Source organism: Mus caroli, chromosome 10 (assembly GCF_900094665.2).
Source record: "Mus caroli chromosome 10, CAROLI_EIJ_v1.1, whole genome shotgun sequence".
Taxonomy (NCBI): domain Eukaryota; kingdom Metazoa; phylum Chordata; class Mammalia; order Rodentia; family Muridae; genus Mus; species Mus caroli.
Genome location: NC_034579.1, coordinates 56,175,309 through 56,199,504, shown reverse-complemented (window position 1 = coordinate 56,199,504; position 24,196 = coordinate 56,175,309). Strand labels below are relative to the sequence as shown.

The 24,196-nt window shown below is 44.7% G+C and overlaps 2 protein-coding genes across 2 annotated transcripts in view; both read right to left on the bottom strand.

The window, feature by feature from the left end:
• Positions 1-327: 327 nt before the first annotated feature.
• On the bottom strand, positions 328-13,700 carry Sar1a (secretion associated Ras related GTPase 1A). Its single transcript, XM_021174778.2, has 6 exons — positions 13,573-13,700; positions 8,686-8,879; positions 8,263-8,328; positions 7,387-7,490; positions 3,947-4,078; positions 328-2,337 (listed from the first exon to the last, which is right to left on the bottom strand). Exons 2-6 carry the CDS (start codon positions 8,861-8,863, stop codon positions 2,221-2,223), a joined length of 597 nt encoding a protein of 198 aa, XP_021030437.1. The 5' UTR covers positions 8,864-8,879; positions 13,573-13,700; the 3' UTR covers positions 328-2,220.
• Positions 13,701-19,800: 6,100 nt separating this feature from the next.
• Ppa1 (pyrophosphatase (inorganic) 1) overlaps positions 19,801-24,196 on the bottom strand; it is a 29,744-nt gene continuing 25,348 nt past the window's right edge. The window contains exons 10-12 of the mRNA XM_021173916.2: positions 23,483-23,552; positions 21,547-21,589; positions 19,801-20,139 (exon numbers count right to left, since the gene is read on the bottom strand). Of these exons, the coding sequence (XP_021029575.1) occupies positions 20,108-20,139; positions 21,547-21,589; positions 23,483-23,552 (145 nt within the window). The 3' untranslated portion in view covers positions 19,801-20,107. The remainder of the gene's footprint in view (positions 20,140-21,546; positions 21,590-23,482; positions 23,553-24,196) is intronic.

The window sequence follows — 24,196 nt, the reverse complement described above, 5'->3', positions numbered from 1 at the left end:
ATGTCCTTCCCTATAAGTAAGGAAGAATTCTTGTTTTTCTTCCCAACAATGCATGCTTACTCAGAATAAATCAATTAAAAAAAAAAAAAGAGAGGGCTGGTGAGATGGCTCAGTGGGTAAGAGCACCCGACTGCTCTTCCGAAGGTCCAGAGTTCAAACCCCAGCAACCACATGGTGGCTCACAACCATCCGTAACAAGATCTGGCGCCCTCTTCTGGAGTGTCTGAAGACAGCTACAGTGTACTTACATATAATAAATAAATAAATCTTTAAAAAAAAATAAAAAATAAAAAAAAAACAAAATAAAAAAAAAGAGAGAGAGGCAAGTTCATTTTAGCTTTTTATTAAAATGCTTAGGATACAGCCTGACCTTTCGTAAATGACAGTTTTACTTTTGCTGAAACAGGACACATGTGCACTCTGATAACAGAATGAAGAGTCTCGGTTCATTGGAGCCCCTGGCCAAGGCCCTGGTAGAGTTGCACTTGCTGCAGCAGCCTCTTTTGGCCACCTTACTTANGACAGTGTTCTATGCAGCATGAACCAGACTGGTGCCATTGTTCAGCCATCTCTTTCTCCGGTGGCCAGAATAAACCACTTTCACAAAGAGCCACCCCGGGGCAGAGTCCAGTCTTCTAGGTTGCTACCGAGCAATTAGGGACAAACNAGAAAGACAGATGAGGAACCCAATGCTGAGGCCCTCACACCTGTCATGTGCCTGAACAGACATGTGGACAGTCTTTAGCCAAAGGCAATGAAGGGNACAACAGTCACCTACCCAGCTCACTCAGGGCTTTAACAGCAGGCCCTTCCACACTGACAGTTCTCATCCCAGCTGTACNTGGGTGAACGCAATGCATGCAGTTTGCAGACAGACACCTCACCAAGCCTCTGCATTGGAAACCCGGCAGTGTAACAAAACACTGTCCCATAGGCTCAGTGCTCAAAACTAAAATGTGNTAAGTCACTCTCCAGGAGTGTGCTCCTAGCTTCCCTACCCTCTTGCTGGACACAAGCCTGTCAGAATACAGCAGCAGCAACAGCNGAATCTCCANTTAAGAACCTACTCTCACCTTGCATTAAAGGAAATCAGAATCAAGATACCCTCCCATCTGCAGACCATCTCCTCTCATGCACTCAAGGGTAAAATATAAAGTTAACATCACACACGGCAGCAAGAAAACCAACCAAATGCTATCTATATATAAAAAGCCTGTTCATGATCCTCACAGGGCCGCTGCTGCTTCCATTTTAGCACTCGCTGCTGCCAGAAGNCCANCTGGGTTTTCTTTTATTTCTTAAGGAGAAAACACAGAGCCCCTGAGGGTTTTTCCTGGGTTCTCTTGTTGCTGCCAGATGAGAATCTCACAGAATTCAGGGCCTTAAGCTGATGATTTTGAGCTGCACCCTCCTGTTCAGAACCGTCCCTCTAGAATATGTTCAAAAGCATCAGAGTCACACCCACAGCATGGGCTCTANATGACAGATGNCCTTAACTCTTTCATGAGGCAAAAGTCACTTTTTATATCTACAATGAAAAAAAGGAAGGTGCTACACAGAGAGATGAAATTTCACAACAGTATAAAAGCAAAGCCTGCTGAAACTGGTAGCTGCAAATAAAGTTGACAACGTGACCATGACACTTCACCCACTCCAGATGAGGACTCCCCTTACCACGGTGGAGACCACCCTGGGGAAGGCCGAGGCTCTGTCCTCTCCAGGCTCTTGTCTCGGGTACCACCCTCAACAGGCAGTCACACAGCAGAGCCCAATGCGCTATCTGTTCATAATTTTATGAAGTATCTAAATTTCATTTACTAGTTAAAAAAAAAAGAATAGAAAATCTGGACCAAGTAAATTGTGAACTCAAAAAGTTAGAGAAGGGATACCAATTACATTAACAACACTTTCTTTAAAAAATAGAATCACTTTCTTTTGAAATCAACCAGTGGTGAGACGTGTTTTTCTTCTNGGGTGTCCCATGATGGCACCCAGCTTTCCCTGGCAAATGCTGCCAGCCCCATTCCCCGCACACTGCCCGGCAGCAGCAGCAGGCAGTGTGGAGAAGAGCACATGTCACCACTGGGCAATGAGCGTAGACAGACGTGTGGCTTCTCAATGCCATATATGGTTGGAGAGCTTTCTATTAGAAAAGTCCATGAGGAAGCTGTGAATAGGATCAGTCCAGAAGTAAAACTCTTTATTTTCACTGTCCAAACATCAGTCAATATACTGGGAAAGCCAGCGGAAACCCTCGCCGTAGCCTTGCCTCTTGAGCACACTGCACATGAATACTTCCATGGGGCGGGCGTTCAGCTCCTTCAGAGTCACATTCCCCTAAGGGAGGCAAACCCCAGAAAGGCTGGTTAGGACCGCACATGCAAAAGCACAAATACACACAGATAGTAACTGCAAGTGTAAAGTCCTGAGTTCAGCTCTCTAGCACCCACATATGAGGTGTGCTAGGCGTGGTGGCACACACCTGTGACTCCAGTGCTGAGAGAGAGTACAGACAGGTGGATTCCTGAAGCTCTTTCCAGCCAACCTAGCCCAATAAATGAGTGCCAAATTCTATTACTGAGAATCACAGCCAAAGTTGACCTCAGGTCTCTCCATGCATCTCCAAGTATGTACATGTACACTAAGAACCTGGCTTACAGTTCTGTATATTCTCTATCATCAGCCTACCTTTCCAGAGCTGAGCCTCCCTTTAGATTCTAGTATAGGCAGGAAGGAGGGCACACTGATGTAGATGATATCCCGGTTCTAGTCCTGCCTTTAGTGTCTGTCTACCCCTTTGCCACGCAGACCTGAACAGAGTACTGTTTCCTCATCTGTAAAACTGGGTAAGAGCTTCACTTCTATCAGCAAGAAGCACTAGATGACGACGGAGTCCTTTGATCTTAATAAAAGCATATATAATGCTTTATAAAGATCCATTTAATTGTGTGTGTGTGTATGTCTGTAGCAATGGAGGCCATGGGCATCAGATCCCTGGAGCTGGATTACAAGTGGCTGTGAGCTGCCCAATATGGATGGGTTCTCTGCAAGTGCAAGACATACTCTTAACTGCTGAGCCATCTCCTCAGCCCCAGAATATTCTTTAAAAAGATTGAAGCCAGATATGCTGGCAAACACCTTCAATCCCAGCACCAGGGAGGAAGAGACCAGCAGATCTCTGGTTCGAAGCCAGCCTGCTCTACATAGGCCTTGTCTCAAAATAGTAGTATTTTTTTTCTTGATCCAAAAGTAAGTAAATATTAACATCAAATGGTGGCTAACAAGCATCTGTCAAACACCAGTTCCAGGGTATGCAGTACCACCCTCTGACATTCATGGGCACCACATTATGCATGGTATAGTCATACGCAAGCAAGACACCCATACATAAAATAAGAAATAAAATATTAAAAGACTGCCTTTTCTAGCATCCTATCATTTCTTCATTTATTAGGTACTGGAAAAGAGATAAAGAGGGTAGGAGTATGGCTAAGAGAGCACTTACTTAGACCATATAAAGGCCTGAGCTCAAGGCCCTTTGTTATCACTGGTAAGGAGGGAAGAAGAAAGGAGGAGAGGAAAGAGGAAGAAAAGGACTAAAGAAAATGCCCCTGATAAAACACTTCCACTCAAGAGACCCTGTCTTAGGGGCTGGTGAGATGGCTCAGTGGGTAAGAGCACCCGACTGCTCTTCCAAAGGTCCGGAGTTCAAATCCCAGTAACCACATGGTGGCTCACAACCATCCGTAACGAGATCTGACGCCCTCTTCTGGTGTGTCTGAAGACAGCTACAGTGTACTTACATATAATAAATAAATCTTTAAAAAAAAAAAAAAAAGAGACCCTGTCTTAAAACACACACACACAAAAAAAGAGAAAATGTAGGCATGGTTCAGTCAAGTGGTCCCTGCCTCCCGCCTCCTGCTCCCGAGGGCTCTCTGCTTACCTTTCCTGTGGTCTGCCCATACAGNCCAAATATTTCACGGAGTTTTTCTTCACTGATTGCATCTGTCCTGTCAATTTTGTTTCCCAAGATAAGAATTGGCACGTTGGATATTGTTTCATCAGTCATTAAAGCCTAGAGACAGGATTAAAATAACAGAGCCAAGTGAGCAACTTACTAAGTGAAAGCCCGTCACTTCCTAAGGCACCCTCCGCCCCGCCCCTGACCACGGGCTGGTTCATCTTCACATTAGGTCTGAGAGAGCTCAGAGCTGAAAGGCCCTGGGCGTGTTAACAGACCTGGGTATAAATAGAACACAGCAGATGACTTATGTCACAAGCAACTGGACAGAAAGTACACAACAGCCTGTTCGGGGAAGCAGGACAACCCACACTTGAACAAAACCTTAGGTGGACCTGAAACTGCACTCCACGGGAAGGGCAAAACTCAGTGAGTGGAAGGAAAGACCACCACAGTGGCAGTGCAACCAAGTGAGACGAAAGAGCCACATACAGCGTCGCCTGACTAGATTAAGACATTTATACAGATGTGTAGCAACAGAGCAAATGTGACAGCAACTGACACCCACGTCACGGTGCCAGTCTGAAAATTGTAAGCTCCACTAGCTCCTAAAGACTGTGAACCCAAGGTCAGCTATCTTCACTTTCAGAACAGTGATTTGAAAACCAGTGCTCTGTACAGTGCTCACCTAAGACATGAGCTGCTGAACTCAACTGAAGGGACTGTGCAAGACAGGTTCTGTGCAGAGCTAAAGTCAGACAGTAAAGCAGACAAGAGGAGACAGAGCTGCTGCAGATTTCAGGACTGGGCGTCTGAGTCTCACAGACAGGAAGAGCAAGGGAGAGCGAGCATTTTTACCCTGTAAGTGTTTACAGGTTTCCAGAGCATGTCCAGGATGGTGGAAAGGAACAATCCAGACAGCTTCATTCTGGGAAGGACCATCTGGTAGACAGCACTGTCCCCTCTTTTGAGGCTGGAGCTCAGCAGGTGTAGATGAGAGATCCACCTGGAGCCGTTACCATGGAGGAAGCAGAGACCCTCAGGACTACCTCCATTTAGAACTAAGCAGAAGACCAAGTGTCAGAGCTAACACTGGCTGGGCATGTGGTACGCTTTTGTAATCCCAGCATTTAGGAGACTAAGAAGACCAGGCTGGGCTACATACCAAGACCCTGTCTCAAAAAAAGAAAGAAAAAGAAAAAAGAAAAGGAAAAAAAAATTAATCTAGAGTATAAAATAGGGGACAGGGAGACAGCATTGGGAGAAGAGCACTGGCTGCTCCTCCAGAGGACTCTGGTTCAATTCCTAGCACCCACATGGCAGCTCATATCTATCTGTAATTGTGTGGGACCTGACAGCCTCACAGAGACATACTTGCAGACAAAACACCAATGCATAAAAAAAGAAAGGAGAGCAGAGCTGGAGAGATGGCTCAGTGGTTAGGAGCACTGGCTGCTCTTCCGAAGGGCTGGATTCAATTCCAAGCAACCACACGGCAGCTCACAACTGTCTGTAACTTCAGTTCCAAGGGACCTGACACCCTCACAGCAATGCTCATAGAATAAAATTAAATAAATTATTTAAAAAGAAAGAAGTTAGCCCCACACAAAATGAGACCTAAACATTTCAAACACACATTAAAAAACAAAAACATGAGAGAGTTTTAAACTGCAATAAGAATAAAAGAAACTCACACATGAGAGAGAACAGCGCTGGAGAGATGGCTAAGTGATTAAGAGCACTTGCTCTTGTAAAGGACTGAGGCTCAGTTCTCACTCAGCACCCACATGGCAGTTCAGTAACTCCATTTCCGTGGGAGACTACACCTTCTGGCCGCCATGAGCACTGGCATGCATGCGGGCACACACAGACATGCATGCAACTACCCATACGCATAAACACTGACGGGCGAAGGAATGGGCATTATAAGGCAACACTATACAAAGGAGGAAACCCAAAGTAAATAAAAGCCCGAAGAGTGCTAGCAGACTATGCAGTCTGTCACGTGACTCCATAGGAGACTGATTCAAAAACATAAAAACTCAGGATTGGAGAGACTGCTTGGCAGTCAAGAGTACTGTCTGGAGAGATGGCTCAGTGGTTAAGAGCACTGACTGCTTCCAGAGGTCCTGAGTTCAATTCCCCAGCTACCTCATGGTGGTGCACAACTATCTTTAATGGGATCCGATGCCGTCTTCTGCTGTGTCTGATGAAGCTACAGTGTACTCATATACATAAAATAATAAAATCTTTTTTAAAAAGAGAGAGAGAGAACTGGCTGTTCTTTCAGGTTCTGAGTTCAATTCCCAGCAACCACATGGAGGCTCACAGTCATCTATAACTGAAGTCCCATAGGATCTGATGCCCTCTTCTGGTACAGGCAGACAAAACTCCCACATTCATAAAATACATGAATAAATAAATCTGCTTTAAAAAAGTATAAAACCTCTCAACTCTTGCAGAGTTTCCCTATGCCAAGGCTACAGAAAGAGCAACCACAATGAGGGAGCAACTGTCCTACCAACAAGGCTGGGGCACTGGGCAGCTGAAGAGCACTGGGCAGCTGAAGAGCACTGAGCATCTGGGTCATGCAGGTACTGGTGCATCACATGAAGTATAAAACTCAGTTACTCAACTGCAAGCTGAAAGTCCTCAGGCACTGAAAAGCTAAATCTCACAGGGCTGGAGATAGCTCAGTGGTTGGTTAAGAGCACTGGCTGCTCTTCCTCACCATCTATTCCAGCACCCACATGATGGTTCACAACAGTTTATTATCTGTTAGCCCCATTTCCAGGAAATACACTGTCCTCTGACCTCTTCAAGCACGAGGCAAGCACACAGCACCCCATAGATTCAGTCAAAACACTTCTACACATAAAATAAAATAAAATAAAAACATCTTTAAAAAACCAAACCAGGGGCTGGTGAGATGGCTCAGCAGGTAAGAGCACCCGACTGCTCTTCCGAAGGTCCTGAGTTCAAATCCCAGCAACCACATGGTGGCTTACAACCATCCGTAATGAGATCTGGCACCCTCTTCTGGTGTGTCTGAGGACAGCTACAGTGTACTTATATAGAATAAATAAATAAATCTTTAAAAACAAACAAACAAACAAACAAAAACAGGACCGGAAAGATGGCTCAGTGGTTAAGAGCACTGACTGCTCTTCTAGAGGTCCTTAGTTCAATTCCCAGTAACCACATGGTGGCTCACAACCATCTGTAATGGAATCATATGCCTTCTTCTGGTGTGTCCAAACAAATAAATAAATCTTTAAAAAGACAAAAACAAAAAAACCAAACAGTATCTCTTATCAGGTATTTTCTTCAAGGACTCTGATCACATTAAGTACTGGTACTACTGAGTTTGTATTTCTTAAGGGCAAAACAGAAAAAATATATATATATAAATATAAACCTACATTAAGCTCAACTTTGGATTCCATGAGACGAGAATGATCCGCACAGTCCACCAGAAAAACTATACCATTAATCGCTGGGAGATAATTTTTCCAAACGCGACGTGCTAAAAGACAAAATTTGAGGATCAACAAGACTACGGTGGCAAGTGAATGACCTACTAGCCTATTAAAGGACACTCACTGAGCTCACCAAGGCTTGGCTATAGCAGTTAGAACAGAGGATGCAAGCTGATGGCCTGTGAGTCAAGCTTGAGTTTGAAAACTATGAGTTTCTGCCTTCCCTGACAAAGTGTAGAACTAGCAACTCCACACCCGTGTGTAGCACAATGACCTTCCCCTTTGCTAACACTGCGGAAATGCCCATCAGTTCCACTGCTGTAAATGTAGAAAATAAGAACTGCCCAGTCTGGGCCCTAAAACTGGTAACTTTGTAGCCTCCAAGGTAAAAGCTAATGATGTAGCTGTGCATGAGTTCTACTCCCATGGTCCTAACAGTGAGTAAGTGTGCTGAGGCCTGGCAGGCACTAGATAGACACTCAGGCCAGGCACTCAGGTTCCAATGTTTAGCCACTGTCTTTTGTGTGTCATTGTTCTAAGACAGGGTCTCACAATGTGTGTGGCCTGGGCTGGCCTGGAACTGTCCATCTTTCTGCTTCAGCCCCTAGGTGCTGAAATTACAGATCTGTACCAACATGGACGGTGGCTCCCAACCATCTATAATGGGATCTGATGCCTCTTCGGGCATGCAGGTGTACATGCACTTGGAGCACTCATATACATAAAATAAAGAAATCTTTAAAAAAAAAAAAAAAAAGAAGGTTCTTGGCACACTGCTTCCCAGCGATGTCTCACAAATCACCGTCACTCGTCTCTTACCTTGCTCATGCCCACCGAGATCAAAAGTGGTGAAAGTCATTCCAGCAATTGTCAGTTCTTCTGAAGCTGAAAGTGTCAAAAAGGAGGAAAGAAATAAACTTCCAACCAAAGGTCCACGTGCTAGTACTGAGAACCAACACTAACGCAAACAATCAAGTTTTCATTGTGTAAAGACGAGGGTACAGAATGAAAATATTCTTAAGCTTAAGAAGCCTCAATTCCCCCTTTCTGCAAGTTTCCTGCTTAAGATCACATATGGGAGCTAAGTCTCATCACGGAACTGATCAGAAAGCCCCAGGTGTGCAGAGTGGGCGACCTGAGTGTACTACAGCGACTGCTTCTAGGACCTCAGCTAGGAAGAGAACTCATGGATCCATCCTCCATTCATGGCACTGAGCATCAGAAGGTCGCCTCTGAACTTACTGGGATGGAGTGTTGGTACGTGCTGGCCTAGTCTGTCATCTTTCAGCATGTGAAGAAGAGTGGTTTTGCCCGCGTTGTCCAATCCTAAGAATACAAGTTTTCCAGATTTCTTGTAGAGTCCTAGGAACTGGAGCACACTGCTGAAGCCATTGTAGATCCACTCAAAGATGAAAGACATTATTGATGCTTACAACCTGTGTAAAACATGAACATAACATTAGCTTTCTGCATGTCTTATTCTCTGACACATGTCCACAAACCCAAGTTCCCTAAAGTAGGAAAGCAAAGTCCAGGGCTGGAGACATGTTTCAGCAGTTAACAACAGTTGTTGCTCTTATAGAGGACCCAACTTTGATTCTCAGCACCCACATGATAGTTCACAACTATCTGTTAACTCTAGTTCCAAGGGAATCCAATGCTCTCTTCTAGCCCCTGTGTTAAACATACACTCACACACAAAAGCAAAACACTCACACACAAAATAAAAATCAATGTTGCGAAGACTAACTAATCTCCTTAGGTTTTGAGACAAGGATTTTGTAGTCTGAAGTGAAGCCTCTAGGACTCTCACATCTGCAAACTCAGACAAGCAAAGAACTAGGCGTTTCAGACACACCGTCACCCTTTACTGGGAGATGCACTCTTCCAGGAAGCTACCCATTCACTGCTGCCTACTAGTTGGCAACATCCCTAGCAATGCAGTATCTTTAATGATCAGAATCAAGCTGGGTGGGGGCGGTACATGCCTTTAATCCCAGCACTTGGGAGACAGAGTCTCTTCGTTTGAGACCAGCCTGTCTACAGAAGAGTGTTCCAGGACAGCCAGGGCTACACAGAGAACATCTGTCTTGAAAAAGTAAAAAGCTGAATCAAGAAGCCAAACATACACCTGGTATGAACCATGATGGGAGCTGTGTGTGGCGACATGTCCACATAATCCCAGAACTTGGGAGACAGACAGGAAAATCTGTGCCCAGCCTTGGTCCACACAATGAGTCCTAGGCCACTGGGATTCTTAGAACAAAAGAATCAAAACAAAGCTATGAATGAAGAGTTCATTGATCTGAATAAGAAGTTATTAAGCTGTTCTATACAGCTCCAAAAAGGACACAGCAAATCTATCAATTGGCCCAGTTTGGTTGACTCCATTTACCAATATCCTTAACCATTTGCAGATGTTTCAACTTGTGAAAAGATATCCTGTTTTACAGAAACATACAGGAATAAAAACTTCTATAATGCAATCTAGTGTTACATATTACGAATTCTTAAGCATACTAATTCATAATATAGTAAGAGGTTCTAAAGCAAGCAAACAACTTATTTGTTTCTTTTGAGACAGGGTCTCAACTATGAAGCACCAAGGACTGCTGCCAGTCTGTCTTAACTAGCACAGACACTAAAACCACTTTTCCTAGTGCCTATAGGCTTTAGAGGAAAATGTATGAGTAAAGCCACTGAGAGCTCTAAGCACAGTTAAGAAGGAAGGATCTAAAAATACCGAGGAATAGTAAGATTCACAGAGACCCATTCCCTGGTCACACTGAATTTCTCTATCAGCAGCTCCGTTTATCGCAGAAAAGAAAAATCACTACTTTCTCTACAAGACAAAACTTGACAGAAAATGCAGCAACTGCAATTAGACAAAACTTCCATGAACAATAACTGGAGGAAAATACCTATGTATACACATTCATACATATGTGTGTATTTTTATCTTTTAAGAGACAGGATCGGGCTGGTGAGATGGCTCAGTGGGTAAGAGCACCCGACTGCTCTTCCGAAGGTCCAGAGTTCAAATCCCAGCAACCACATGGTGGCTCACAACCATCCGTAACGAGATCTGGTGCCCTCTTCTGGAGTGTCTGAAGACAGCTACAGTGTGCTTATGTATAATAAATAAATCTTTAAAAAAAAAAAAAAAAAGAGAGACAGGATCCTGCTGTGTTGCCTAGACTGGCTTCAAACTCCCGGGCTTTAAGCTATCCTTATGCTTCAGCATCCTGAATGCTACTACGCAGTCTCACCTGAATTCTTCAAAGATACTAGATGGAAGCAAACTATCTAAGTACTGTGGTTTTATCAGGCCTATGGCCTGACCTGTAAACCTTAGAAACTACCTCATGCTTGCTCCATTCAGCTTTTATGAAAGAGCAACATTTGGGTGAAGGTACAGACAGAAACTGTGGCACACAGAACACATTTTGAATGTTAAGTAATAGCCAGGAGGGGAAGTACACACTTGCAATCTTACCATTCAAGAGGCTCAAGAAGAAAGATCACAAGTTCAAAGGCCAGCCTGGGCTACATAGGGAATTGAAGGCCAGCTTAAGCTACACATCAAAACCCCTGTCTCAAAAAAAACAAAACAAAACAAAACAAAAAAACAAAACAAAACCAAAACCAAAAACGCTGGAGTCTCACCCATACAATGAATTGAAGCCAGCCTGAATCATGAGGTCCCATCACCAAGAAAAAAATTAAAAAAATTTATGGAGCGGAGGCTGGGAGCATAGCTCAGTGCAAGCGAGGGATTCTTAGCTAAAATGCATGGCCCTGGGTTCGATTCTTGGTACTGACAAACCTGCACAACTTAGCACTTTAAGAAGCCTGTAACAAATACATGTTTAAGTTCAAGTTTATTGAGCAAATAAAACAATACATCTTTCTTCTACAGTCCCCCTAGCCAGACACCCTCCCTTATTTCTCACTTTATTCCAGGAGAGACCCAGTTCATCTTTAACAGGCTGTGGCCTACTGTGGCCTCTTACACCCAACAAGTCTAATTCATGTGCACTGGTTTGCTGCCAATAGTCCAGCACTTTGTTTTTAGCCACATCTCTTTAGAAGAATTCCCAAGATGGACATGGGTGTGAAAGCTTTGACCACAGCACCTGAGAGGCTGAGGCAAGAAGAGGAGCTTTAGTGTGTTGCAGCTTCACCAAGCCAACCTGGGCTACATAGTGACACTCTGTTTCAAAGGAAAAAAGAAAAAAAAAAAAAAAAACAAAGAAAAGGAAAGCAAATATTCTCAGCCTGGTTAATTCTACAAATGTGATACTTTAGAGGATTTTTTAAAAAAGTGGTAATGTAACTGAATTACTTTCATTTTCCAATTTATTTTCCTTCCCAGTTCTTGTTTTAAAAGGCTTCCTACCAAAATGATAAGGAAAAGTATTAGAATGAATTCTTCAGTGATGTTAAATAGTACTGGGACTGGAGAGATGGCTCAGTGGGTAAGAGCACTGACTGCTCTTCCAGAAGTCCTGAGTTCAATTCCCAGTAACCAAACGATGGCTATTCCCAGCAACCAAACGATGGCTAACAACCATCTGTAATGGGATCCGATGCCCTCTCCTGGTGTGTCTAACAGCTACAGTGTACTCATATACATAAAATAAATACATAAATCTTAAAAAAATAAAAATAAAATAAAAAAAGTAGTACTCCTCTCAGAGCCCAGGAGTTGGGCTGTACTGCTGCCCAAAGCTGAAGAAACGGCCTTGCTGACACTGTCCTTGAGATCTCGGGATCTGAACCAATTCATCCACCAGCAACCTTAGAATTTATACAGTATCAGCACAGATACGTTCATCTCATCCTCCCACCAACTCTAGCAAGCCAAGATGAAGACGAGGACACTCTTTAGGCTCCCTGTCTTGTTTAAGACTGTACGGTCAAAAGCATCAGTTCCAAAAGCCATGAGAGACGGCTCAGAGGTTCAGAGTACCAACTGCTCTTCCAGAGGCCCTGGGTTCAAGCCCCAGCATCCACATGGCAGCTTAGAACTGTAACTTCATCTCTAGGGGATCTCACACAGGCACATATGGAGGTAAAACAACAATACACATCAAATAAAAATAAGGTATTTAAAAAGAAAAGCCTCTCACCTAAAACCAAAGCCCTTTTCCTGCTAATATTAAATTCCAATCATAAGACTTCCGAAAAGGTAAAGGTAACTTTCTTCCTTAACCTACCACCTACACAGATGATAATCTTAAGAACACACTATTTTCTATTCTTCGTCTACTCTATCATCTATGGAATGTTAAGAATATTAAAACCAACAACACTATTCATGAACCTTAAGTAAAAACCGTGCAAATATCAAGATGGGAACAAACAAGTGCCAGAAAGACCATCAAGCAATAAAAACGTACTCTCAAACGTATTCACTCCGGATGAATCTGGGATAGAAGGTAGCTGGCTATTAACTAAGAAAGTCTACGTAGCTGCAAGGTGAATGTCAAAGATCAGCTTCCTGACAATTCCCCCTAACCCTCCCTTCTCAACCTGAGCGGACAGAGCCCAGGTACTGAAGAAACACCCGAGTGAGGGCGGATACTGAGAAAGGGTACGACTACCAATGGTACCATTGGTCGGTACCATTCTCACCTGGGTAAAAATGACGAAGAAAACATTCATCTACGATAATCGCCCAAGAGGGAATTTTTCCATGCACAGGAAATATAAAAAGGGTGGGTGGGAGTGGGGTGTTGGTGGAGGGAGAGACCATGGGTTCCAGACAGGGCAGCGGATACCCAGAGGCTGAACGTGGGGCTCGGGCGCCCACTCGCTACCTCGAGGGCCACGGTCTGCAGAACGCAAGGATGAGTGCCAGGGCTCCAGCTATCCTCACCGAGGAACCAGACTCCTCCGCCACGGAGGCCACGAAGCCGTCTCCCCCCCCAAAAAAAACACCCGACCGCCGCCACGCCACCCCGCAGCCGCGGCCCGTCCCCGCCCAGAGCCAGCCCGCGGAACCGCCTGCGTGTCACTGCACCCCCACCCAGCCCCTCCGCGACGGCCCCGCGCCCCGGTCTTCGCTGTGGCCCGCCCCGGGCCCGCTGCCCCACCGCCACCTCCACCGCTGGGGCCCCGACTCACGGCCCGAGGGGCTCCTCCGGCGGTGGCTGGCAGCGCGACCCTCACTCAGAGCACACAGACCAGCAGTCCCCGGGTCCGCCAGCTACGCGCCGGATGTACGTCACGCCCCTCCCTAGACTTCCGGGCACGCACGTGTCCCGCCCCCTCGACGCGTCACGCCGTCCGGGCCGTGGGTACCGCCCTAACGCCACTCAGGCCGCGGAGAGAGAGGCGGGCCTAAGGCGTGACGTACGCTCGGGGTGAGGCTCCGCCCTCTCTGTGGAGGCTCTCATGCGCCGAAAGACGTGGCAGTGTCTGTCAGGCGGCCTGGGCTTCTGTCTCCAACTTAAGCAGCTACTTAAGCAGCCTGGGGCTTCTGACCCCATTACATTTTCAGACGCGCGCCGGATGTCAGAAGCGGAGGCTGCCAGATATCAGTAGAGTCTAGGACAGTAGAATTGACTTTGGAGACCTCAACCTAGGTGGATGCCACCTAGTCATTTTAAGTTGTTTTCCCCGCCTTGGGATAGCGTTTCTGTTTTTCAGCTTTCTAAATAAAAGCGACAAGAGTTTAATGAGCAGTTTTGGGCAGTACCCTGACAACTTGGGATCCTTCATCTGGTTTAACCCTCGCTATGTATTAATAGCTCCACTGAACAAAGCAGTTAACTGGGGCTTGCAAAATAGCTCATCCATCAGGTCAAGGTAGGTTTGCCTACTGTTTAAGCCAGGGCTCTCAGAGGAACCACAACTGGTCCCTCATTGTGATGCACGCCTTTAATGCCAGCCCTTGGGAAGCTAAGGTATATGGATCTCTGAGTTCCAGGCCAGCCAGAGTTACACGGCGATACCCTGTCTTAAACAAACAAATAAATAAGGAACAGAGATAGAATAATTATACATGTGCAACTTAAAAAAATATTTACAAGTGTTTTGTTTGCATGGATGTCTGTACCACGTACATGTTTGTTGCCTGCAGAGACCAAAAGGGTGTCAGATTCCCTGGAACGGGAGTTACAGACCATGGTGAGATTCTAGTGAGCATATCTCTGCTGGGAATTGAACCCAAGTCCTCTGGAAGATCATCCAGTGCTCTTCACTGCTCAGCCATCTCTCCAACCCCAATATACATATAGCATTAAGAGGATTTATATTAGAGTGGCTTACAGGCTGTGGTCTGAGTAGTCCAACAGTTGGTTGTTTCCCAATGGGAAGGCCAAGAGTTGGGTAATGGTTCAGACCATACCGACTGATAGGCTCAGCAGTCCCAATCTGATGCTGAGAATCTAGGGAACTACTACATAGCCAGTAGTCTTCAGTCGAAGTTGGAATCCCAAAGAAGTAGGTCCTAATATCAATGGAGGGATGCCTCAGCAACAGAACAGATGAACTTGCCAGTGAGACTGAGGGCAAACAGGCAAAAAAGCAAAAGCCTCCTCCTTCCATGTCCTTTTATGTGGGCTGCCACTCGAGAGTGTGGCCCAGATTTAGGGTGGGTCTTCCCACTTCATATGATCTGATCAAGAAAAATCCCTCACAAGTGTGACCAGCCGCTTTCGTCTTAGTTAATTCCAGATGTGATCAACTTGACAACCAAAATTAGCAATCACACTGCTCAAAGATCAAGACTGACAACCTGAGTTCAAGTTCCAGAACCACAGAAAGTGGGGTGGGGAGGGCAGTCTCTGCAAATGCCAGGGCTGCCAAAGGAATGGTCCCTGTGGACTAAGAAGAAAAGCAAGCGAGTGTGACTTAGTTAGCCAGTGTTGGTTCCAACTTCCAGAGTCTGATACCAGGCATTTCATAAAAATGGGTCTAAAGCTACAGGAGGATCTGGTGAGGTCTCAGTCATGAGGTCACCAAGCTAAAAAGTACATGTGACATCTCCCCTAAGAATGGGTTCAATCCTAGCATCCACATGGCAGCTCACAAGTGTCTGTAACTCCAGTCCCCGGGGATCCAGCACCCTTTTCTGACCTTCAAGGCTTCTTGGAACACGCAACGCACATACATGTAAGTAAAACGTTCATAGACACAAACTGATTAAGGTAATTTTAAAAATCAAAAAACAACGCAGCAAGGTGTATCAGAATACAGCTACATTCCAGCCCTCGGGAGGCAGAGGCACGAGAACCTCTGAACTCTGAGGGCAGCTTGGCTTGTGAGTGCCAAGAAGAGATGCAGCCCAGCCCTGCACGAGCAGCCCAAGGGGCTCCTTTCCCCATCCCACTCAAGTAAAGACAGGCATTTGCCTGCAGCTCGGAAGAATCAGAGTGAAGTTAGCCAGTTTATTAAACAGACCTAAGAAGAGGGACATGCTTCAGAAAGGTTCTCAAACGGCCTAAGGCTTCGACTCTTTAATACAGTTCTTCAGGCTGTGGTAACCTGGGACCCCCCTCAACCATAAAATTATTTTCAGTTTTGTTTTGTTTTGTTTTGTTATGTTTTTGTTTTTTGAGACAGGGTTTCTCTGTGTAGCCCTGGCTGTCCTGGAACTCACTCTGTAGCCCAGGCTGGCCTCAGACTCAGAAATCCGCCTGCCTCTGCCTCCCAAGTGCTGGGATTAAAGGCGTGCGCCACTACTGCCCGGCATAAAATTATTTTCATTGCCACTTCCTAACTGTAATTTCACCGTTACAGATAATGTAAATATCTGATATTTCTGATGATCTTAGGTGGTCCCTGTGAAAGGGTTGCTTGACTCCCAGAGGGGTCCTGACCACAGGTTGGAGAAACACTGCTGTGGGCTTAGGTTTGGGAAGATAGGTAGTGGGGACTTGTTACTTTTTGGAAAAGGAGAGTACAGAACCTAATACATGAGTATGGGCTTCTCAAGAGGGAGGGTGGTGTTCAGGTATCGCGAGTGTGTGTGCATGTGTGATTTTTGTGGTTTTTAAAGTTACATTGTTCAAAGCCCATGGCTTAAAGATTAAGCACACGAGGGGCTGGAGCAATGCCTAAGTGGTTAAGAGTTAACAGAAGACCTAAGTTCCATTCCAAGCACCTGCATCGGCTACAACATCCTATAACTCCAACCCCAGGACTGCATTCGTGTCACATAACCACACACTGATACACACAATTAAAGATTTTAGTGGGGTTGGAGAGATGGTTTTGTATTTTTAGAGGACCCCACACTGGTTCCCTGTTGGGTGGTTCACAACTGCCCCAGGAAATCCAAGGCCCTTTCCTGGCCTCTCTACCTGCTCCTGTACTCAAGTGCACACACCCACACACATATACAAATACACATAGTTAAAAATCAATTTCTGGAGCTGTGCAGTGGTGGTACCTGGTCTACAGAGTGAGTTCCAGGACAGCTAAGGCTACACAGAGAAACCCTGTATCAAAAATCAAACAAACAAATCAATCTTTGGGGGCTTGAGAGATGGCTCAGTAGTTTTGAGTACTGCTACTCTTTCAAGAGGTTCAATTCCCAGTACCCATAAGGCAGCTCACAAACATTTGTAACTTCAGTTCCAGAGGACTCAACACCCTCTTCTGGTCTCTGGCAGCACCAGCCATGAACGTGGTGCACAGATAATATAGATAGGCAAAAACGCACACACATTTTTAAATTTTTTAAAAAGATTTTATTTATTTATGTATATGAGCACTGTAGCTGTCTTCAGACGCACGAGAAGAGGGCATTGGATCCCATTACAGATGGTTGTGAGCCACCATATGGCTGTTGGGAATTGAACTCGGGACCTCTGGAAGAGCAGTCAGTGCTCTTAACTGCTAAGCCATCTTTCCAGTAACCCATACATAAAAATTTTAAAACAAACCTCAAACTTTTTAAAAAATATTGTTAAAGGTTACATAACAAGTTGAGGGCAGAGTGAAATGCATGAAACACTGTCCCAAAAAAATGTGTTTAGTTGAAAGAAATTAATATTATCTAAGGAAAGATATGGAAGTTATTAGAAGGAATAGAAACCATTTAAGGGTCCATGATTCACGAAGAATGATACCCCAGACTCAAACAGTATGCAACAGCAAAGAGCATTTATTCTGCAGAGAACCTGTATGCAGGGGTCCACCATACTCCGGGATGGAAGACAGAGGTGTAGACTTTACAGGGTCGATTTTAAAGCCTGTTAGGGTAGGAGTGGGACACGTTCACCTTCTTTCCTTTGGTGGGTTCTATCTCCGGGGTATGGATGCTTTTGTGATTGGTTAAGGCTCTGTGGGACTTGGGGGACTTTTGCTGATACACTTTAGTTATACTTGGCTCAAGCTAGGTAGTGGGGCAGCTTCTTCAGCTCCCGATTGGCTGCCTGAAAGGTTGTGATGGGGCAGCTTCCTGATTGGCTCCCCGTGAGGGGTGGCTTTTCCTGGAATTGACTAGCTTTGGACTATTCTAGCTCTGAGAAACAGAAACAGGCCTAGTCTACCAAACTGCTAGTTTGCAGCCTGTCATGGGGTCAGCCTGACTCTGTCTAACTCAGTCCTTCCAACCATAGAGTTAAAAAGCATAATAGGAGAAAAAAAATTGATAACCTTAATGGTAGACATCAGAGAATATATATACATACACACACACACACACACACACACACACACACACACACAGACAAGGTCTCGTTATGAAGAATGGCCTGGAACTTTATTAATATAGAGACCAGGATGGCTTTGAACTCAGAAATCTATCTGCCTCCCAGTGGCTAAGATTAAAGTTGCATGCCACCATGCCCAGCTTAAAAAAAAAATTTTTTTTTAAATGATTTTATCTTTGGGACTGAGAGATGGCTTAGCGGTTAAGAGCACCGACTGCTCTTGCAGAGGTCTAGAGTTCAATTCCCAGCAACCATATGGTGGCTCATAACCATCTGTAATGGGATCTGATGCCCTCTTCTTGTTGGTGTGTCTGAAGACAGCGACAGTGTACTCATAAAAGCAAAAGCACTCTTATTCACTGAGCCATTTCTTCTGCCTCTAGAATCATTTCTGAGACAGAGTTTGACTATCTTACTCAGGCTGTCCTTGAAGTAACCCTTAATCCATGTAGGCCTTGGTCTCAGGGCCTCTTGAGTGGCTAGGACCACAGGCCTCCACCACTACACCTAGAGAACTTATGGATTCTAATATAGCAATGGACTGATTTCTGATGGATCCCCATGAGGGTACAATTGGAAGATGGTGTTATAGGAGCTGGGAGATAGATCACTAGGTATGTACCTTGGAAAATATACCTTGTACCCAGCCCCATCTTGCCTCTATTTCCTCACTGCCACTGATAAATGGTATTGTGTCTTAGCATTTCTCACGTAAGGCCCAAAGCAATGGGTCTCGCTAAGCTTGGCCTGAAACCTGTGGGCCAAAATAACCCTCCTCCTTTCCTCTCTCGGGTATTTGGCCACAGCAGCATCAGAGACAAGAAGAGGAGACACAGATGAGAGACAAGCACATGAAAGATGCTTACCATCCTTCGCCATGGCAAAAAGTGAAATTAAAATGACGAGGGGACATTACTGTGTATCTGATGGAGACATGAGGACCCCCGTGGGGCTTGCTGGCCAGCCAGTCTAGCCCGATCAGTAAGCTCCAGGTTCCATTGTGCCTGTGGCCTTCAAGAGCACCTGCCCGCAGACTGCACACCCACAGACATAAAAATAAAGTTCAGGTGAAATAAATATGAGTGCGTACCATAGGACACTACCTGACACTTTTAGAGATGAGGAAACAGGGTTAGTGTCTGTAGCTTGCCTGAGTAGGAGCTGATAAGACAGGCCTGGATCCAAGCTGAGGATTTCCTAGCTCCAAAGGCCATGAACTCACCTAAAACAGTTCTGGCTGGTACCTTTGGTGCAATGCAAATGATTTAAGGGTTCAGTTCACTGATTACAGATGTAATTGTTGACTTCCACCTTCAGTAAAGATTTCACTGTCTGCTAACATAATAGTAATTTAAAAGTTTTTGCTTTCGAATGGGATGCTGGGAACTAGACATGGAACAGGCCTTCTGTATGTGCAAGAGGTTCCGTTCTCAGATTCCTACAAACAGCTTGTTTTTTTGAACTCGAAATGTTATGTTAACTTGCAATGTAGACCAGGCTGGCCTTGAACTCAAGAGTTCTGCCTACATCTGCCTCATGAGTACAAGGATTAAAGGTGTGCATCACTGTGCAGTCTTTATTTAATAGTATATAACTGAATTCTAAGACTTCTGGTAGGAAAGAAACACTTACAGTACTGATGCCAGTGTGGGAATGTTGGCTCCAGAATAAGAAATTATCCTAAGCCAAGTTTCAGTAAAATAATTTTATTTCCTAACACAGTAAACATGTACATCCAATAGGTGTCCACACGCACATCCATGCACAAATGACTTCCATGTCCCCACGGCTTTGAGAGCTAAGGTTTAATAAAAGCTGTCTTGGTTGAGATGTGAGGTGTCTAGATGGCTAACCTTCTGAACATAGTGGACCAGTCCCAGCAGAGTCTACTTCATTCGGTGAGCTACAGAAATTTAGAGCTTGGAAAAGCTTTTGCATCTAATGCTTCCAGGTGAACAGGATGCGGCCGTATCAGTTCGTGTTCCAGAGGATGCTCTTCAGTTTTTCTGCTGATGGAACCATTTATCCACTGTATCCAGAAAAAAAAAAGACAAATCTGAATCTGTTAAATACTCAAATTATCAACATCTAACAAAGAGAAAGCTGGCAATGTAACTCAGCAGAATGCTTGCCAAACAAGGCATACTAGATACACTGCTCTGCAAGGCTCCTCCGCTAGACTTCCAGAGCACGCATGCAAGTTACAGTTGCAGGGCTGGAACGCAGCAGCGTTTACCCAAAGGCTTTCTCACTCTACCCCCTCCCTTCCTGTGTGGAGATGAGGTTTTATATGGTCTCAGCCGATTTGAAACTCTTTATGGAGCCCAGGTTATCCCCAAACTCTTGGACACCAGGGATTAAAGGCACACACTACCATGCCAGCAGAGCCCTTTTCTCAGCAGAAGAAATTTATGGATTCCTTTTTCTTTTTTTTTTTTGTTGTTGTTTGTTTGTTTTGTTTTTTCAGACAGGGTTTTGCTATGTAACTCAGACAGACTGGCCTTCAGCCTGTGATCCTCCAGCCTCAGGTTCCAGAGTGCTGGGATTGCAGGTATGCAACCCTTCTAAAGAGGGGTCAGGTCGGGGCCATTTTTCTGAATGAAGCAGGCAGTGTTTGGATGAGAATGTAGAACACAGCCCATAAGGCGTCCTTTCCACAGTGTCCACATGGAATCTGAGGGGCCAGGGTGATAGAATGTGCCCTAAAATAAGAAAGGAAAGGTGGGGTACAGTGTCCCTCACTTATACACTGTGGAACGTTAGCATAGCTGACATAGCCTGCCAAGGGAAATAAAGACAGACACAAAAGGCAGACAGCGCGACTAATCCTACTATGTGTGGAACTGTACAGAGGGGTTGCCAGGGGCTGAGGGCAGCCAGGGCAGCTAGATGGGAAGGGGAATGGTGCTGACCAGCGGGCACACCATTGATGTCAGGTCAGAGCAATGAGCTTTATGAATTTATTTAATATGGAATGGTGACTGTAGTAATAACACATTGCCTATGAATTTCTCCTTCTTGCTGCTGGGAATGAACACAGGTCCTCCAGCATGTTATGCACACATCAACATCAATCTACACTCCTGGTCCCATTATGTATTTGAAAGTGGCTACAACTGTGTATTTTAAAGGTTTAAATGTTTGCCCACAAATAAGTATGTGAAGGGATACATTTCCTAACTTGATTTAATATTTCTAAATTATAAACACACATCAAAACAAACTTATAAGTATAAATAACTATTTGTCAAGTAAAATATATATTTTTTATTTTATGTCAAGTTAAATATATTAGTCAAGTAATGTGTGTGTGTGTATATATATATATATATATATATATATATATACACACACACACATACATACATACACACACATATATAATTTACATACAGACACATCACTCTAGTATGACTTTTGTGTATTCAGGTCTTACCATCTGTCGGCAGTGAGCAGGCAGATTCACATGGTGGAGGCAACTAAAATGGAACATTAAAATATTAAAATAGAGTCCTACCTGAAGAAGGAAAGCTAAATGCATACTGACAGAATTGGGAAACAATGCAAATAGGAGATTGTCCCTGTTTGGCTCTAAAAATAACTTATAGGAACAATGGAGGGTGTGAGCTGATAAGAGGTTAATATGTACAATTTGTTCAATATAATATTTCTATTTTTTTAAAAAAGAACTCTTTAATTTTATGTGCATGGATATTTTGCCTGCTTGTGTATGTGCACCACGTACATTCTTAGTGGCTGTGGAGTTGGAGTCAGATCCCCTGGAACTAGAGCTATGGAAGGTTTTAGACCACCATAAGGATGCTGGGAACTGAACCCTGGTCCTGTGGAGGGACGTCCTCTTACCCATTTAGCCATTTCTCCAGTCCCTGGATTTGAGCCTCTTAGTGACACACATGAGAGAATGTTTTTGAAATAAAAGAAACCCAGCATGCATGTATCATGATTCCATTTTCCCTAGCCACCCCCCTCTTTTTTTGGAAACAGGGTTTTGAGGTGTGGCCCAAGCTAGCAGAGAACTCTGAGCAATCCTTCTGACTCTGCCTCCAGAGCCACTGTGCCCAGTTTTGTTCTTCCTGTTCATCTCACTGTCAGGATTCACGTGGAAACAAAGATGAACCTAAATGCCCTGGCTCAACAAGTCCTTTTCCTTTGTCATCCTCATTGGCGAGGCCGTGGGGACTCAGAGGTCATTTTCTTCCGTTTGCCAGTTTTGATGGCATAAATGGAAAAAAAAAAAAAAAAGGAAAGTAAAAGAACTTGCTTTTATTTTATGTCTGTGTTTTACTACATGTATATCTGTACGCCATGTGCATACAAGTGCCTAGGTGGGGTCCCCTTCCAGCCAGAGTGACAGGTGGTTAGCTGTCTAAGGCTCTACTCGGGTGCTGGGAACAGAACGTGGGTCCTTTGCAGAAGCAGCAAGTGATCTTAACCACTGAGCCATCCATCCAGCCCAAATTTTTAAATGATGTAGTTCAGTCTTTTCTAAGTCCAAATAAGATGATTAAAAACAGCACAGGGGCCAAGTGTGGCCCACGTGCACACCACTAATACCAGCACTTGGTACACAGAGGTGGGTGGGCAGAGCTGTCATTTCAAAGCCAGCTACAACTACTCAAAAAACTGGAGAGACGGCTCATCAGTTAACAGCACTTGGCTCTAAAATTAATTTACAGGAACAATGCAGGGTGTGATCTGCTAAGAGGTCAATCAATATATACGATTTTTTCAATGCGATATTTCAATTAGAAAAAGAATTACTTAATTTTATATGTATGGGTATTTTGGCTGCTATCTGTTAACCTCTTCCAGAGGTCCTGAGTTCAATTCTCAGCAACCACATGGTGGCTCATAACCATCTATAAGGGGATCTGATGCCCTCTTCTGGCCTGGAAGTGTATACACAGCAGAGCACTCTTACTTAAATTCAATGATAATAATAGTAATTATTCCCCTAACAGCAAGGTGCTGCTGGGGGTGCTGGTGTCCTATCTGTCCCCTCAGGGATCCTCAAGTGTGCTTACTCCCTGTCTTAGCTCCAATTCTTCCTACGTGGTGTCTTGTAGAAGATGGTTTGACAGTGATGGGCTCCTGGGCTAAGTACACTGTGCAACCCATCACTCTGGTTTTTACAAGTTATCAACTCTGCTTCGGGTGGGCCAGCACCAGTCTTCAGTTTTCCCCTCAAGCATCTATTTGTCTGTGCTCAGAGTTCTGACCTTCAGATGTCACACGGTAATGTGCACATGAAAGACACCCAAATACTTGTTGCAGCAAGTATTTCTTCCCTTGGAGGACCGACCCTATCGCTCAGCCACCGCATTGTTTCAAAGCAAGCAAGCAGTACGTACAGCATCCACAATGGCTTTGGCAGCATCAGGATCGCACTTGAAGGGGCTCTCCGACACCGTGGTGTTCATGCTATTGAATGAAATGAACATAATCAGAACACAAACGAACAATAAAGCCTCCTCAAATCTTTAAAAAACTAAGATAAACTGGGTAATAGTGGTGTACACCTTCAATCGCCGTGTTTAGGGGGCAGCAGGAGGGGGGCAGTCAGATCTCAGAGTTCGAGGAAAGTCTGATCTACAGAGTGAGTCCCAGGACAGCCAGGATATACAAAGAAACCCTGTCTTGAAGAGAGGGAAAAAACAAACAAACAAACAAACAAACAATCTAAGTTGATGACGACCAGGTGGCAGGGTTTTTGTTTTTTGTTTGTTGTTTTTGGGAGACGAGGTCTTACTATGTAGCCCAGAACTCACAGAGAATATAGGGACTGAAGGTGCACGCCACCATGGCTGGACGAGTAGCATTTAAATCTGGTTTCACTGAAAGCCTTCTCAGCAAGCAGTCTGATTATTTATTTTGGCAGGTACAGCAGCTTTGGTTGACTTATTTCACATCTCTCAACTTAGACTTAAGACTCTGACATCAAATCTTCTGTAGTACTCACTAAAATATCAGACAAAGCTGGGCGTGGTGGCGCACGCCTTTAATCCCAGCACTCGGGAGGCAGAGGCAGGCGGATTTCTGAGTTCGAGGCCAGCCTGGTCTACAAA